The sequence below is a fragment of the Dermacentor andersoni genome, chromosome 1 (assembly GCF_023375885.2).
Source record: "Dermacentor andersoni chromosome 1, qqDerAnde1_hic_scaffold, whole genome shotgun sequence".
Lineage (NCBI taxonomy): Eukaryota > Metazoa > Arthropoda > Arachnida > Ixodida > Ixodidae > Dermacentor > Dermacentor andersoni.
Genome location: NC_092814.1, coordinates 262,049,559 through 262,067,576, shown reverse-complemented (window position 1 = coordinate 262,067,576; position 18,018 = coordinate 262,049,559). Strand labels below are relative to the sequence as shown.

The 18,018-nt window shown below is 44.5% G+C and overlaps 2 protein-coding genes across 11 annotated transcripts in view; one reads left to right on the top strand and one right to left on the bottom strand.

Moving 5' to 3' along the window:
• Window positions 1-4,585: 4,585 nt before the first annotated feature.
• in (inturned planar cell polarity protein) lies at window positions 4,586-13,758 on the bottom strand. Its single transcript, XM_055063735.1, has one exon. The coding sequence runs from the start codon at window positions 13,346-13,348 to the stop codon at window positions 10,649-10,651; it is 2,700 nt and encodes an 899-aa protein (XP_054919710.1). The 5' UTR covers window positions 13,349-13,758; the 3' UTR covers window positions 4,586-10,648.
• Window positions 13,759-13,903: 145 nt separating this feature from the next.
• The window catches only part of LOC126548149 (26S proteasome non-ATPase regulatory subunit 5), a 79,851-nt gene continuing 75,736 nt past the window's right edge, over window positions 13,904-18,018 (top strand). For all 10 annotated transcript variants that reach the window (XR_008609373.2, XR_008609370.2, XR_007602871.3 and 7 more), the window contains exons 1-2: window positions 13,904-14,111; window positions 15,992-16,136. Coding sequence is in view for 3 of the 10 variants with exons in the window: in XM_055063737.2 (XP_054919712.1) it covers window positions 13,930-14,111; window positions 15,992-16,136 (327 nt within the window). In the remaining 7 variants the exon portion in view is untranslated. The remainder of the gene's footprint in view (window positions 14,112-15,991; window positions 16,137-18,018) is intronic.

Below are 18,018 nucleotides of genomic sequence, written 5' to 3'. Positions count from 1 at the left end.
TCCAACTTTTAAAAGCAAAGCTTTTTTACGAACCTCACTGGGTTTCGTGACTATGGCTGCAGCCTGGCTGTTCCCTTGCCGAAAACACCAACAAATCATAGCGGAGTACGTGCGTCGCACGCACTGCTTGGTTCCTCGCACCACTACCAGGTGGCGCTCGCCTTCACGTATCCGACATTGTGTGTGTTCACCCATTACAAAGAGGCTGGCCACCACTACATCATCATCATCACAGCTGCACGGTAATAAGGAAGTAAACGCTTCTTGCAGATAGAATGGATTCGAATTGCTCTACGTATATATGCGCATCCTGCCTTTGAAAACATGATGCGTTCAAGATGTCTGTCATACTCACTAGTAGGCAGCAACTCTGCTTAACAATAGGCTCGGTACAATTTGTGTGTGCCCGCATGCATGTGTATGTGCGTGCGTGTACTCATGTTTCAACTCTTTATGCACTCGCACAACGTTTTGCTTATATGTAGATTCCAATTCATTGCATTTTTTTCAACTTTCGCTCTCCCAAGATGCGATGAGCTTAACCATGAGGCAGCTGAACTTTTGGTAAAGCCAGCCTTCCGAAAGGTCACCATTATCATCAGTCTACTTTTATGTCCATTGCAGGAGAAAAGCCTCTCCCTGTGATCTCCAATAACCCGTGTCCTGCCCCAACTGATTACAATTTGCGACTGCATATTTCCTAATTTCATCACCCGACCTAGCTTTCTGCAGTCCTCAACTGTGCTTCCCTTCTCTTGGCACCCATTCTGCAACTCTAATGGTCCACCGGTTATCTATTCTACACATTACATGGCCTGCCCAGCTCCATTTTTTTTTTCCCTTAATATCAATTAGAATATTGAGTACCCCATTTGCTCTCTGATCCACACCGCTCTTTTCCCGTCTCTTAACATTATGCCTAACTTTTTTTTTTCCATTCCTCTTTGTGCGCTCCTTAACTTGTTCTTGAGCTTCCTTATTGTCAACCTCCTAAGTTTCTGCCCCACACGTTAGCACTGGTAGAATGCAGTGATTGTACACCTTTCTTTTCAATGATAGCGATAAGCTCCCAATCAGGATCTGGCAATGCCTGCCATATACACTCTAACCCATTTTTATTCTGTAAATTTCCTTCTCATGACTAGGGTCCCCTGTGAGTAATTGACCTAGATAAACATACTCCTTAACAGACTCTAGAGGCTGACTGGCGATTCGTAACTCTGGTTCCCTTGCCAGGCTATTGAACATTATCTTTGTCTTCTGCATATTAATCTTCAACCTCACTTTTACACTTTCTTTGTTAAAGAGCCCCTGAAACGGTTCGGACAAATTTTGTAGACGCGTAGGGTACAGCTAAAGTTAATCATTCGCATCGCAATTTGTGTGAAACGTCTCGCATTAAGATAGCTACGGACGATTACAAGTTACCCTCCTCCACAGTCATGCATTTTCTCATCTACTCGTTCGCCGAGTGATCGGGGCTAAGCTCCGCCTTCACTTGCTCTGCGTCATGATGGCACATCGTGTCGTCGACTTCCGGTTCTCTGAGCTATCAAAGCAGCATGCGTTGCGAGCAGTCTGTTGAAGCGCCGAACGTGTCTGGTATTCCGGTAACCACAGGGAAGCTGGGCGTTTCGACAGATGGCTGGAGGCCTAAAGGCATTGCATAAACTCAAGCTGATGAAGGAACTTGGCGTAGACGTATGTGAGCGGCCTGCACGGTCCAGCCACTTTCTGGCGCAGCGCTTAACCAGCCAAACAAAGCGCTAATATTGCTCTAACCTAGTATAAAACATTTTAAACATTTACAAAAACGTGTTGATGATTACACTCCTGCGAAAAATTTGCACCAGCAGCAAAGAATACATTTCGTTACTGCTACTGTGTATGGTTGAGCTCTGTGCCACCAGGTGGCTGCACCGTGCAGACCATTCACATGATCACCATTTGCGCTTCTGCTCATCCCGTTAAACGGCACAGTCAAGCGGCCAGACCCTGTCCCCTTGCGCTTGTCCTAATACCGGACTAACGAAACGCTATTGCGTTAGTAATCTTCCGGTGTAAAATGACGGCCTCAAACGTGCAAATCCTGACGCTGATCGGATAGCGGCAGTCCGATGCGCAGCAGCCAATTCGCTCGTCTGCTGCCTTGCAGAGGGACACGATGTCGCAGCTTGACATATTGCCAGTCGCTACGTTTGCAGTCCACAACGCAACAAAGTTGAATCATAGTGCTCGCGAAAAGACTGAGACCGACTCAGATTGCGGAGCTCTCGTCAAAATGGAGTACGTCGTAACACAAGCAGACGACGCTTTTTGCTGTGTGCCGGAAGTGCTAAAGTGTAGTAAGAAATTCTTCTTGTGCATTCTCTTTCTGTTACTTTATTTTTATAGAAACACATCAACTAACATTCCAACTATTACGAACGTCATTTGTTCGCCATAAAAGTGGAAAAATTATCGATGATGTGCCCTGGACGGCCAATCGGATAGCTTGCCCACATGACGTCATATGGGTAGGGGCGGCTGAAAATTCCGCCGAGCAGTGTGCTGCGATCGGCAGCAATGTACATTTTTAAAACCTTTTAGTAAATTACACGGAGCACTTAGGTGCGTCAATCAATGATAAGAAGGACCTACTCTAATGACTCAGTACGTTTGTAGAAAATCATGAAAATCGTTTCAGGGACCTTCAAGAAATGATTGAGGACCTTAGAGGGATCTTGAAACGATTTTGACGATTTTCTACAAGCGTACTGAATTGTTAGAGTAGGTCCTTCTGATCGTTAATTGACACATTTAAGTGCTTCGCATAAAGCGTGTAATTTATTATAAGGTTTTAAAAATGCACATCGCTGCCGATCGCAGCACACTGCTCGGCGGAATTTTAAGCCGCCCCTACCCATATATGACAGTGGTCTGCGCATATGCCACTGTCTGTGGGCCGCATCGAGAGAAGGAAAAAAAATAGAGAAAAAAAGGGAAGAAAATATTTACAAATGGTTCCAACATCATGGTTCTGAACTGCACGTAAGCAGGCGACCATGAAGGTGGCTACAACGGCGCTAAAAGTACAACGACCAGTTGCGGGCTAAGGTTGTTGCGAAGGTTCACCTTAGTTCACTCATGTATGCATTCTTTTTGTTTAGTTGAAATGCACTTGCACTCGTCTTGTCCGGGCTTCTTTCTGTATTTGCGGGTTTGTTGCCTGGTAATGTTGAGCTGTTGACTTAAGTCGCTTCCTGAAAACTCCTGCAAAGCCTACTTTGGGAAGGTGTTGGGTCGACGCGGTTCGACGAAAAAGGGAAAGGCAGGGGTTCTCATGTACTGGTTCTTGCAAGCGGACATAAATGGCGCAGCAGTGGCATCTGGAGAAGGGAGTTTTTGGGGAGTGGTTGGGTTGGCGCCGAGGCAGCACAGGTGGCTCGGGTGCTTTGAGTGGCACTCACCGCTGGTGTGGACCAATGCCTCCATTGCCCGGACACATGGTCCCGGGGCTGGGGGTGAGAATGCGTGGCTGAGCGGGTAATGTGGTCCGAGACTTGAGAGACAAAACGGACGATGCAAGTGCTTGATTGGGTGACGGACTGCCCCGAGGCCCTTGCTCAGCCGCATTCATTAGCCATGCGCACTCACTTGTGAACAATATACTCGCAGTGTAACCTCTAGTGCAGACCAGACCAGCGCTGGATGGACCGATCTCCCAAGTGCCCGATCGGAGCGACGGACTGCCCTGAGGCCTTTGCTCAGCCACATTAATTAACCATGTGCACTCGCTTTCCTTGTTGACAATGTACTCGCAGTGTACCCTTTAATGTCTGTCTGCAATTAAATTCAGTTCAAATTATTCACACCCACGACCTTGAGTCCCGGAATACCGAAGCACGACAACAGGGCAGCAGCTCAAGGATAGCCAATGACAACAGATGAAAACAGCAAGAAGAACCCAGCAGTGGAAGGAAAACCTTACTGGGCCCTTATCAGCGCAATTGCACCTAACCCCTCCGAGCAGCATCGTGCAGTGTTCTCCTTGAAGCCTGCCGCTACGGTTGTCAAGAATTGCGCATTAAAATCACCCTTCCCCCCTTTCTTTCTTTACATATACGTATCCTCCAAAGTACCCCGGCTGCAAATATATTTGCACAAATGCAGTACTTGGGCAATATGCCTTTATGTGTGCACTACGGCGGATTGGCCAAGAATCAGATGCGTTAGCAAAATAATTAGTCAAATCTAAAATGATACACTAATAAAAATGTGAATAAAGCACAAGTAAAGTAAGAAATATTTAAGAATTGAGCTAGAAAATCTTCATGATTAATTTAGAAACTTCTCAACAGCTGCACACATTCCTATAACAATGCCCTAAAGGGCATCAAAATTTTTTCTTTTGTGTTTGGCAATGAGCAGACATGTTAACTTGTGAAGCAAGTGTTTGGATCTTGGCAGTGCAACTAGACTAGGTGAAAAAGACGTGACTCGACAAAGAGGTTCCGTCATAGGTTTTCTGTTCAGAAAGGCACCCAGTGACACCTTAGTATGAGGCACTACTGGTCTACAGGCAAATTGCATCAGACTTTCCAAGTAATGGGATGGACTTTATGTGCAACAGTATAGAGTGTGACAGATGAGTATAAAAGCAATAAGCATGCATGATAATTGAACATGGTGTGGCATTTCAAGCTTGATTAAAATGCAACAAAATGCTAACACTCACTTGGTAGAGACAAATAACCACAAAGTACACAAAACAGGCTTGCGTAAAGACAAGATTCTTCAGAGCCGGCATAACATAACCATTTTTTTTATCTACTGATAATGACCAGCTTATCTTGCTGATAATGTAGGCAGAGTGCTGCTTGCACCACTGACGAAGCACTAAAAGAAAAAGCATTGGAATAGAATCATTGCATTATCCCAGTCAAGAATAAGCCATTCTACAAATAGTAAGCCTTGTTATAGTTCATTCACAGCTTTCCACCTTACATTTCATTGATAATGGCCATTGCCAACAGTGCAAGACCCCTCCCCATATTTTCGGCTGACACAAGTTTAAAAAGTAGTAAACATGGTGCACAAAGCATCATTTTTGTATGCAGCTGTAAAATGACATCTCGGGTAAGCCTTAGTTATCTACATCAAACTTTTATTTAAAAGCAGCCACACAAAATGACACAAACTAATGCATCATTTGTCTCGCACAAAAGGTGCTCAAACATGGACAAATCTAAGACAATAAACATTTGCAAAATTTACATATTGACTGCTATCTTTTCCACTTGTGTTCGGGATCATGAAACAAAGAACTTTTTTTAAAGAAACCTATTTATTGGCCTGGCTAATCTGTAATACTTTTTGTAGATTGTGCTCATGTCAATAAGAATATGCATTTTGGATTATGCATGAGCTTGGCAGAGTGAGAACACTGTTTTCTGTTTTTGTTCGAAGCTTTAACTTTTCTTAGTTTGAAGCCAAATATCTGAGCTAAGTATGTGCATAACTTTGCTCTACGTTCACCTAAATCCTTTAAATGAAAGCCTGATTATGGGTTGTCTTATGAACAAGGCTTTCAGTCCAGCAGCCAGTAAATGTGGACACCACAGACATGTAGTAGACCATTAGACCACTAGTCCATAACAAGTATAAACTTGCTGCAAGTGGTGCAGCATTGTCACTTTGGGTTCAGCTTTGTTGCTTGGTGACTGGTGGTGGTGTTTGACGAGACTGTACTAGACCAGCAGAACACTAAAAGATTTTGGCGGCACCTTGCTTCACGCATATGTAAGCATACCATGTTTAAAAGGCACTCATTTTGGAGGATGAAGTAACCAACCAACCAAATGTCCGAGTACTGCTCAACCTTTTGATTTCCAATCCCACATTGCCAAGTTTACACTATTACTTGATCCTCCAAAACGAGTGCCTTTTAAACATTTTGCGTCTTATAATCCTCTAGGGCCATACGTTACTGATGGGCGACATACCTTTCTCAGAATGATATGTGGCTTCCATAATATAAATGCAAGGCCCTTTAATGTGCCATACTACCCTCTGGGAACATACCACTCTTGAGACATTACCATTTTGAAACTTACCCCTTCAGGACCAGCATGCAATTGCTCTTTAAACAAGACATGAACCACTACAGTTCTCAGCTTAACAAAAATGTGAACATTCAGAAGCAGTCAAAACAATAGAAATGCTTCTAAATTATTTACACTAGATAGGTGTGGACTCCAACTTAATAATGTTACAAAGTGGCAAAACGCCTCCGACTTCCATAATTTATCCAATTATGTGCTTGGCACTTCTATATACTTTTATTTGATATACAGGAAGCATAAGGAGCCCATTAACTATTCTTTACAATGGCCCTAAAATTCAACAAACAACAGAGGGTTAAAGGGCCAACCTAAATACAAAAGGAAGATTTCTGTAGAAAGATATCCGTTTTAATAAGTGCTTAAGTGTATGTGCACGCGTGCACACACACACACAGAGAGAGAGAGAGAGGCCACTTCCCATCATGGTAAACAAATGTAAATACGATGTAAAAAGACAATGCATGTTGGCTCCTAATTTTTTACTCCTAAAATTTCAGTTATCGTGAAGAACAAATTGCGTTTCTGTATCCCATTCTGTCAGAAAAAAAAAAAGTCTAAAAGTAATAAGTGCACTATGCTAAGCAAGTGAACACCGCTGTATTGTAAGGTCAGACAAGTCCATATATACGCTTACTCAGTCCCCAGGAACGAAACAAATGAAGCGATACATATGGCAGAGCAACAAGGCATTTCTCAGTCATCTCACGAACTAGAGTTTACTCGGTAGAGCATTATGAAGTGCGTTTTCACAGGCCTGAGGAAGACAAAACACAAACACAAAATGCACAGGACCAGTACCCGTCCTGTGCATTTAGTGCGTGTTTCGTCTTTCTTAGCGCTACAAGCATATTTTGTAATGTCGGCAATCAATTTGCCCAACGTACAGCAATGATTACTCAGTATGGTTCAGCAGTGCTTTTATTAATGCACATATATATATTTTGCAGATCTTTGTTTGGAGCCAGCTTCCATATTTTTTGTGAGCATGCATCACAATATCTTTTAATCAAAGCCTCACATTTTTTCCCTTGTTTTGTCTCCACAAAGGGTGCACCACTTTTTTTGTGGCAATTATTTACATGGAAGTTCATCTGTCCTTTTTGGAATAGAGAGTGTATGTCTAGCTTAAGGTGATATACTGACGCCCTTGTTTATTAATGTGAAATTGCTGTAGTACTAAATAAGGTGTGTGCATGTGTATGTATGTGTATATATACCGGATGTTTCAGCAAACACTTTCAAGAATTCTTAACGGTCGCCTGTGACAGATAGCACAATTCTAGTTCAGGAGCTGGTCTACTCGAAGAGGCAGACATTACTGGCACAAAAAATTGAAATGCATAATCTACTAATTAACAAAAATACACTAATTAAGTTTTAATCTTTTGTGCTTGAAGGCATAAAATGACATTTTGTTAATAAAGTAACTTGAACACCAACGCATTTCTCTGCAACGTTCGGGAATTAATATCTTGAAACTTGTGTCATCCTGAGAATTTGTTCCAAGTGGATCTACTTTGCGAGCTCCCCAGCTAGAATTTGTAAATTGCAATATGTGCCATAAGGTAATTAGTTATAACTTAATTATTTTTTTAATTAGTCTATTATGCATTTCAATTTCTTGTGCAAATAGTGTTTGCCGCTCTGAGTAGACCACCTCATGAACTAGAATTGCACCCAGAGCAGGCGAAAACATTTTCATGGCCCTAGATATCAAAGGGGCCTTCGACAACGTTAGCCACGAAGCTATCATGGAAGGACTGAACAACGCCAACTGCGGCAAGAGAATCCACGACTACGTGAGGGCCTTTCTGACCAAACGCAATGGCAACGGTGGGATTGGGGGATCTGCGAAGTGACGTCTTTACCGCCCCACGCAAAGGCACGCCGCAAAGCTCCGTGATCTCACCAACACTCTTCAACATCACAATGATTGGACTGGCTCGAACACTCAGCAAGATTGATGGCATCCAGCATGCAATATATGCTGACGACATCACGGTCTGGGTCAATCGAGGCTCCCTAGGACAGAAGCAAGAAAAACTGCAGGAAGCGGCCAAGTGCGTGGAAGAATATGTCAGAGAAAGGGGCCTGGCGTGCTCCACTGAAAAATCAGAAATCCTGAGAGTGGGAAGAAACCCCACCGAGGAAGAACTAATAGTAAAACTAGAGGGACAAAACATACTTGAAAGGAGCATGATACGCATCCTAGGCATGTGGATTCAAGGAAGCAAGAAATGCAGCCACACAATCAGCTTACTAAAAAAATCGACAGAACAAGTAAGCCGAATGATAACGAGGGTATCTCAAAGAAGAAGCGGAATGAGAGAAGGAGACACAATCAAGCTGGTCAGAAGCCTGGTGGTCAGCAGAGTCACGTACTCGCTCCCGTACCACAACATGACCAAGCACGAAAAAGAACAGATGGAAACGCCACTAAGGAAAGCGGATAAGACGGCGCTACATCTGCCAAGAAACACGCCCAACGATAAACTGTTACAGATGGGCCTAAGCAACACCTTCGAAGAACTCGCAGAAGCGCAGCTCAATGCACAGATCACCAGGCTCCAGCAGACTGCCACCGGCCGCAAGCTTCTAAAAAGAATAACACAGACGGAATAGAGGATCGGGCAGCTAGCGTCCCAGGTAGCGTTCGCCAGACACTGGAGATTAGCCCCCTACCGAGAAACATGGACCCAAATCTCCACGCCGCCAGAAGGCAGGCACGAGCAGATTACGTGGAACGAAACCTAGCCACACTAGAAAACACAGTATACACAGACGCGGCCATATATCCATGGGACCGCAATACTAGAATGTTTAGAGTCGTGGCAGCAGTGGTAGACCACACGGGAGAACCAATTAGCTGCGCGACCCTGAGAAACTGCACGGTAACGGAGGGGGAAGAAGTCGCCATAGCTCTACCGGCGGCTGAAGATTACCGCAGGAACAAATCTCTGACAATTCTAACACACTCCAAAGCAACATGTAGGAACTACATACAAGGCAGAGTTAGTAAGGAAGCACTGAGAGTCCTCCTCGAAACAGAGCATCCTAACAAAAACATAAAACATAGGATCTTCTGGATACCGGCACACACCGGGATAGAGGACAACTCAAGGGTGGACAGCCTAGTTCGCCAACTCACGCACCGAGCAGGGCAGTCTGAAACCCTAGAGGCCCCCTTAACGGTGGAGCCGACATATGCAGAATTACTTAACCACTACAGAGGAAGGAGACTTAAATACCCCCTACCCCACACATCGCTCACACAACACGAGGCAGTCAGCTGGCGAAGACTGCAAGCAGGTACGTTTTTCAACCTGCACACACTACACAAAATGTTCCCTACTCAGTACAGGGATACATGTCCGTGGTGCGGGGCAACCCCCACGTTATACCACATCACGTGGGAATGCAAGCGTAATTTCGCATTCCATAAAGTGAATAACCCAAGTGCGGAACAATGGGAGGGTCTGCTCACCAGCAGCAAGCTCGCAGCCCAACGGGCAATTGTGCAGCACGCCTGTGAGGCAGCAAGACTCAGCGGTGCCCTGGAATAGGGGCGCCAACCTTGTGAAGCGGCCAGGACTCAAGACATTAAGACACTGGCCCACCGCCAATCTCTCCGAGATACAGAGCAATAAAGTTTTTCCATTAAGAATTTTTGAAAGTGTTCGCTGAAACACAAGATTGAATCGGGGTGATACTGCCATGACATGTATGCATCTTTTGTACATACCAATCCATGGAACTCTGATTATTCTTAAAAATGGTGGCTGCAATGAGAAGTGTATTTAACTTTTACTTTAAACATCTACTAACACGATTGAAATTTTGGGTGGGTATCCAACCAAAATTGTCTCTTGTTTTATGACAAGGAGAAAGCAATAATTTCAGTTCATAGGGAATGTAACCAATTTATAATTTAGGGTGCACTTTTTGCCATTTACTCATAAAATTAGCACTAATCCTATGCTGAACTTGTACTGCTCACCTGTTATCACACTTTACCATCACAAAATTTGCAAGTACATAATGTTTACCCTTTCTTCATTTTTTTCTTGTGCCAAAATGAATAGTGACACTTCTCAGTTAAAAGTTAAGTTCTGGGAATAGGGCCGAGATAACGTAAAACTATCCCACTTTCTTTTTATTCTAAATCCGCCATTAATATGGGCAGGGCCCGGGCCATGTTGATCAATCATGGAAGACTAATGGCGGAGTTGGAATGAAAACCAAGTGGAATAGTTTCATGTTGTCCCAACCTGAATTCAACATACTCTTTTTTTGTGTGTGTTTTCTGCTTTTAACGCAAAGCACCAACTCCTAATTATAGGCAACCTATTAGGCAGCCAAGTGAACACTTCAAACACAGTTGTGACATGCAACATCCGACATGCCAAACAGCAATGCTACAAATAAATAAAGCACAACAAAAGTAATGCCAAATGAATATGTGGTTATAAATATAGCGGAACATGCTTAACCTTACACCTCTATAGTAGCTCATCAAAGAGGACTATGAAAGACAAGGGTGCAGCTTATATCTGCAAGCCAAAGGACAGCCTGAATGCCATCTCCAATGCAGTTGAAGAAGCGTCCTCATGCATACAGACATAAACCTCCCTCGGTGGACATTTGTCAGCAAAGAGACGGCCCACAACCCAGTATGAAATTGGACCCTTGGCCCGGCTTCTGCTACTACTGGAAGACGGGCAGGTAAAAAGCACTCCATGCTCTTTTACACATGAAAGGCTCCTGTCTGAAAGGAACTTGCTCTCACACTCTATTTCATCTTCCCTTGGAGTTCGTGTGTCTTTTGCTGTACTGTTAAATACTTTCCTGATTTCTAGGCAACATCGGTAGAAGTTTTCAACAATCTCAGCACCCAGATTGTTCTTATGCACACATTCTACTGGTGCTACAAAGACACCCTCTGCCATATCTATACTGAGGTAGTGAAAAACAAGATTTTCATCAGCACAGGTCACCGACTGTGACGATTGTGCCTGGTTTTGGCCTTGACTGCTGCCATCTTCGAGGCTGCGACGGAGGCTGCTCAGGTCGTAACTGCTGGTGAATGCTCTCTGCAATTTTTCATCCCGTCCCTGGTAGACATCACTGCCACTGGTGCGGGAGTCACAATCAGAACTGGTGGAAATAGAGCAATGTCTGGCACGTAGTCCATTTGATTCACTACAGCTGCTGTAGCTTCTGCTCATCTGGGGGTCATGCTCAGAACAGTCAAAGTGGTTGCTTGTACAATGCAAAAGATAACACTGTTCTACATCACTACTACTCTTTCTTGCGCGTCTTGGGGAGAGTGACGGAGGAACTGAGAGGGACAAGCTTGAATGACTGTCTTTCATGGAACTCTGACACCAGCTCTTGGAGCTTGCAGAACTGGCTGTTGAGCCAGGTGCAGGGCCACGATTCAAAAGGCAACCTTCAGCCACAGAGAGCACCCCAAGAGATTCAAGCTGCAGCAAAGAATTTTGAACTCTGTCAATGTAAAATGCATCAGGTGCAGGATTCTCCTCAGAAACAGATGCGCAGCCACCAACTTCTAAAAGTGACAGTATCAGACTATGCTTAAGCCCCACAATAAGCACAAAATGCCGAACAGTCGCAAAGTCATCTTGAAGGTAAATTTCCTTCCACACCACCACCTGCCCAACTGATTCTTCTTTTGTGAGCGTCAGTAGCTGGTAGTGGCGGCAATACAGACATACACTTTCAAGGTAATCCTTGGGCAAGTGGTTCCCAAGAAGGAAGCCCTTATAGAAAGCACATGAGCCAAGGAATGTAAAGCACCTGGATGAACGATCAAATGCCTCAGACACGTCTGCCGATTCGAGCTCACTTAGCACAGTGTCAACGTGAGCTTGCGCTTCCATGGGAAGATGCAACCAATGTACATGAGGTAAGGAACGTATGAACCTGAGCTTGTTACCTTCTTGTCCAGGGTCTAAAAGCATTTCCCGAAAGAAGTGGAGCAAGAATAGGTCAATGCAGCTATGAGCCTCTACGGTGCTGAAGGCCTGTGACAATGACCTGTATTCCAACTTCAATAGCTTAACAATGTCCAAAAGAAAAATATGAACTTCTTCTGGGGTTGCACGTGCTGCTGGAAGACAGAGGACAGCTATGCCGTTCTCTTTGTGAAAGTAGGCGACATGAACCAAATGACCGTCCACAGTGAGGCTGCTGCCCTGTGGCTTGGTTGCAGTAACATCTCCAAGCACACAACTCAGAGTCACAAACATGCCCCTAAGGTTCGAAAGTGTATGATCATGATCAGGAAATCTATAAAAATGCTCAGTTCGACGTGCTGGCTCACTCTGCTGGTGCATGTCACTGCAGAATCCTTGGTAGAGGAATGCATGCGGTATTTGGTGAAGTTGCTGTTTCACTTGCTGAACAATTGCACTGTCTCCAGACAATTGCTTTATAAGTGAGCTTTGAGTATCGATACTCTGAGGGCACGTGTACTTGTCGCATCCCGCAAGTGTGTTCTCTTCAGGGCGAACAAATTGAAGCTTTACCTTCTGTGCTTTGGAAATGCCTCGCAGAATGCTATCGATGTTCTTCTCATTCACACTTGAGCCATCGACACTTCTCAGGACATCTCCGATTTTAATAGCTCCTGTCTTAATGGCCTCGCCTTCTGGCAAAAGTCCTTGCACCATTACTGGTGAGCATTCACCAAGCATTTCAGCGGTGGCAAGCCTCGGCGGTAGACTTCCAGGTATTATGCCAAAGAGCGCCTCGCAGATTGTCGCCCTTCGTCCATAGTTGTGTCGGGCCGGATCGACGTCAATGAACACTTCGATACATTCTGCTTTGTTGAAGGAGCGCAGCGATGGCTCTTTCCGACACTGCGAAACGTCGAGCTGAGCATCCCCACTGTGATGTTTAACCTTTTTGCGTCCTACTAAGCTTCGGATCTTGTTTTTAGCTTCAGAGCCGAAACCTTTGGAACGCGCAACTTGAGAGTCGTTTCCGGAACTCTTGTCGGAGGCAGCGACGGATCTTGTCCCGAATGACGACTTGTACCTTGGTTCAATGAAGAACAATTCGCCTTTTGGGCCAATATTCTCAGCCCATTCCGGTTCGTACGACTTGTCACTGCATCCGTCCGGGGTTGCGCTGCTCGATTCACAGTCACAAGCTTCTTCAGAGAAACCACGGTTAACGTGAGAGTTTTCTAAAATGCGAAGTGCCTGAGGCATTGAAGTCATCTTGTTTGAGCTGGTGTGCAGGTTGTCAAAGCTTCACAATAGGACCCACAGGGCACCTCCGTTCCTCTTGATTCATGCGTTCTGCAGATCGGACGCTTGAACTAGCGCTCGAGAGAATGACATTCGTGGTAAAGTGATTGTCAAGGCGGGTCCAGACCAACACCGCAGCAATCTGCCGGAATCGTTGATGTTGTTGCACTCTATTCTCCTACTAGCCACCGGCCACAGCACGGACAGCGCAACTGCTGCCGTAACAACAAACGTTCTCTGACCACGCGCCACAGCGAATGTGGATGGCGAGGAGCATGGAGAGGAGGCACCACGGGGATGCACAGTGTCCTGCACGTTCCTGCACGTTCTGAGGAAGCAAGCAGAGGGCCACAGGCAGGGCGTCCGGCGTCCGCTATGTGGTCACGTCAACCTGTAAAAACACATTGTTTTTACCAATATTAATATTTATTTTTGTGTTTCGTCTTTTTTTTAAATTATAAGTTGTAGATTAAGAAGTGGTGAGGACCGTGAGGACTATTTCATTACGAAACCAACCTTCTTTGATTTCATTTTTAGCATCATTGGTAAAGATGGCGGCTGATCTGAAGGTGGTGCTTGCTGCATTGCTGAGAGACATTTCAGAAAGGAGTTCCTGTGAAAACTTAGCTGAAGCGAAAGCAATTTTGAGTGCAACGCGCGCAGAAAATATTTATAACGTATCGAAAGACCTTGATCTAAGCCCTTTGTTCAGCTGTTCTAGCACGTTTAACGGGTAAATATGTGTGCTTCTCTTCTGTGCTGTTATTTACTCGAGTGTGAACATGCGAGAAAGTACGGCTAAGAAACTAGAAACACAGGGAAAAAGTCAACGAAACAAAGGCTAGCAAGAGCTGAAGCGAGACAATTTTACTTGTGCAGGCACAAAAATTTTTTTTTTCTCGGACGTTCTAATGACTCGGCATCTTGTCTTGCAGTCAAGCTATCTTCAGACCTCTGTTGCTGCCTGTTTGTCGTAAAGAATCGTAGTGAGAGGGTCATATCCGAAAACTCGCATTCCCTGAAAAGGTTCACCTGATAGTTGTTTATTCTCGAGTTACTGAGACGTGATAACGTGCAGTGCGACAGCCTCGGGTAGCAACCGGTGTCGGCGTGGTTTTCTCTAAAATCGGCGATTTTTACTTTAAATATCTCCTACCCTCTGGAATGTTTATCCACTTTGATTTGCATAAAGGAACTTCAAAGCAAATAGGTCAAGCACATTGCAATATGACGCGCAAGAAAATCATTGCCGGTAAAGGCAAAGTTAATACGTAGCTTGACAGATGACGCAAGGTGAACTACAAGCTCGCACTGCGTACGTGCATGCACGAGTGCAGTATTTGATTGTCTCTTTGATTAGCGACTGCCAAAGCACGGTTATCGGACTTTGTTAGTGAGAACACTAACGAAGGTTATTAGCACACTGATCGTGTTGTCGCTTCACACTCATCTCTCATCTCCTAGAGACTGCAAAGTTCCTTTTACATGTGGCATCATTCGTGGTACAACCATGCATTTGTGGTGCAACTTTCAGTCTTGCGGCTTTAATATTGTGCAAGCGGGGTCTTCTCTCACTTTGCAGGTCATATTTATGTGTGTGTCTATTGTAAAAGTCAAAAGTAGTAGGAATCGCTTAAGAAAACCGAAAAAAAAAATATAGGACATTATGCAGACAACCGCACCAGTACTGGGATGTCCTTGGGTGATGTGCAAGTTCGAGCAGTGTTGCTTTTTAAAGAAGCCCCTGAGCTTTGTGCTGCCCAAATTGTTTAGCAGTATGGGTGTCTCCGAGCTTGTTTACAATATGTGCTTGGCTTGTACGCTCCTATTCTTTCTTTTTTCTCCCTACATTCTAAGAAAAATTATGACCCATGAGTGCTGCTGCATTTGTGTCATCTGTAGTAGAATACAATTTCATCGCTAAACATGCTCCAAGTCTGCATTTATACAGTGGAACAATGTTTTTCTAAACAAGAATCTGTGTGCTAGGCTATTTATAGATGGTACTGTATCGTATAATACAGAAAAATAAGCTTTGGTGGTTTTAGTATTAGTTTGTAATGTAATTCAACCTTATTAGACATTATTGAAAATATTTTTAAACCTACTTTGTGATTGCCTATATTTAAATATACTGTGACTAACCACGACTTGGAATATCTTTTTTTTTTTTTTTGACAACTGAGTTTTACAATAAACTTTTTCCCAATAAAAGTGTATGTTTGAGTATTCCACTTGACCAGAGCTTAATGGAGCTGTATCAATGGTACTGCATAACAAATAAATGGGGGGACATCTTTTTTCTTTTTGCTAGGAGCTTGTACATTTTTTACTTTTATGACCATGATGTAAATATGGCACAACAAATTAGCATAAGCCTTTATATCGAATTTAATGTTATTCTTTTTTGAGGTCCAAGTGGCCAAGATCATAATGTAATTTTTGCTGGAAGTGCATCTTCACACCAGATATTGATGTTGTCTTTCATGTTCCATGTCAAAATTTGTATACGTTTGCTCGCGTGTCTGCAGCTGTTGGTCATTTGGGCTTCGGGTTTTGTTTGTGCTGTGCAAGTCCTGACAGTATTTATTTCCTTGCTTTTTTTTTTTTCAGGAATACTTTAGATGAACTCAGTGAGCTGCTTGGAAAGCTTCTTGATGGGTTTCCACCATCTGCATTACTTTCCGCTCACAAGCAGCATTTTGTGACTGCATTGAGCACTTCTGATGGGGCACTGAAAGCAGTCGTCTTACGCCAGGTAGACTATTTAATTATTAAGTCTCTGCTAGTGCATATCACCTCTTTTCTCATCATATTCAGTCAGTGTCATATGCCTGTTTCATTTACAAAAACTGAAAAAAAAAAACCTGACTACTGGTGAAGCTTCCTGTGCAGGTAGGTAACAGGACACTGTGAAGAATGAGCATCGTAGTTCTTGATTTTGCAGCAAGTAGTTCTTAGGGGTTCATAACGCGATTTTCGGATTCTTCGTGTATGTTAATCTAACTATTATTATCAAGCACTCTACCCGCCGTGATTGCTTAGTGGCTATGGTGTTGGGCTGCTAAGCACAAGGTCGCGGGATCTAATCCCGGCCATGGCGGCCGCATTTCGATGGGGACGAAATGCGAAAACACGTTTACTTAGATTTAGGTGCACGTTAAAGAACCCCAGGTGGTCCAAATTTCCGGAGTTCCCCACTACGGCGTGCCTCATAATCAGAAAGTAATTTTGGCACGTAAAACCCCATAATTTTTAATTATCAAGCACTCTACTACCTTTGAGATCTGTCCAGTACACTGCTTGTGGGAATGTCCAGGAAGAGAAGATATAGTCTCTAGGTGCATGCTGATCCATCAAATTCTTTGTCATGTTTCTCTGGCTGTAGACTGCTTAAAAGTACAGTAGACTCCCTTTAAGACGAACTTGAAGGGACCATGAAAATTTGTTCGTCTTATCAGAAGAATAATTGGCAAAATGAGCAGATGCATCCAAATATTTTACTTCAAAATGGTAAATGAAGTGGACTAAAAACGGGGCTAAAATGACATAAAAAGCATTCATTTAGCTGAACATAATAGAAAACTGTTTTCAAGTGGTACTCTTGCTAGCCTCCAGGACCGGTAGCGGTGGTGGTCACTCCGAATGTTCGTCTTGACCAAGATGCAGCGAGCTAGCCACAGACGGCAAAGACTGCCTACAGAGCACAGACTTGATGCCACCAGGAAGACCGTGGCCAGCTCAACAACCACAATGGCAGGCCCAGCGTCACCCATCATGCTTCAGCAACCCAGAGAGCCCCCTACCTTCCGTGGAGCTATGTCGGAGGATCTGGAAACCTGGCTCGAAACCTTCGAAAGGATCTCGACCTTCAACAACTGGACCTCTGAGGGTAAGCTATGATATGTGTACTTCTACTTGGAAAATGCCGCGAGGACTTTGTTCGAGAACCGGGAGTCCGCCCTTACAACGTGGGACTTGTTCCGCAGTAACTTCCTGAGGACGTTCACGAGCGTTGTCCGAAAATAAAGGGCCGAAGTTCTGCTGGAAACCTGAGGGCAACTACCCGATGAGACCATCACCATCTTCACGGAAGAGATGACCCGTCTTTTCGGGCACGCCGACCCAGAAATGTCCGAAGATAAAAAAGTCTGTTTCTTGATGCGAGGTGAAAGCAAGAACTTTTCACTGGACTGATCCGTAACCCACCGAAGACCATAGCTTGGTTCTTGACAGAGGCAACAACGATTGAGAAAATTCTAGAAATGCACACTAGGCAATATAACCGCCAAGTGCTCATGCCACAGTGCGTCATCCGAGCACTGGGCTCCAGTGACCTCCAAGAGAACATCAGGGTCATTGTGCACGAAGAACTGCTCAAGATATTTCCGTCGTCGCAACTTCAGCTGTCCTCAGTCACTGACATCGTCAAGGACGAACTTCGACGATCACTGGCCGTTTCCGAAGTGCAGCCTGAATTGCCGCTTACCATACCAGAAGCGATGACCTACGCCGTCGTCAAGGTCCCCCTCTGCGACCCCGCCAGGGCCCTGTAACGCCGTAATTCCGTCGTCCACCACCGCCAGCACGCCCGCCCATCGCCCAGCACAGCCGCATGAGAAAGACGGACATTTGGCGTG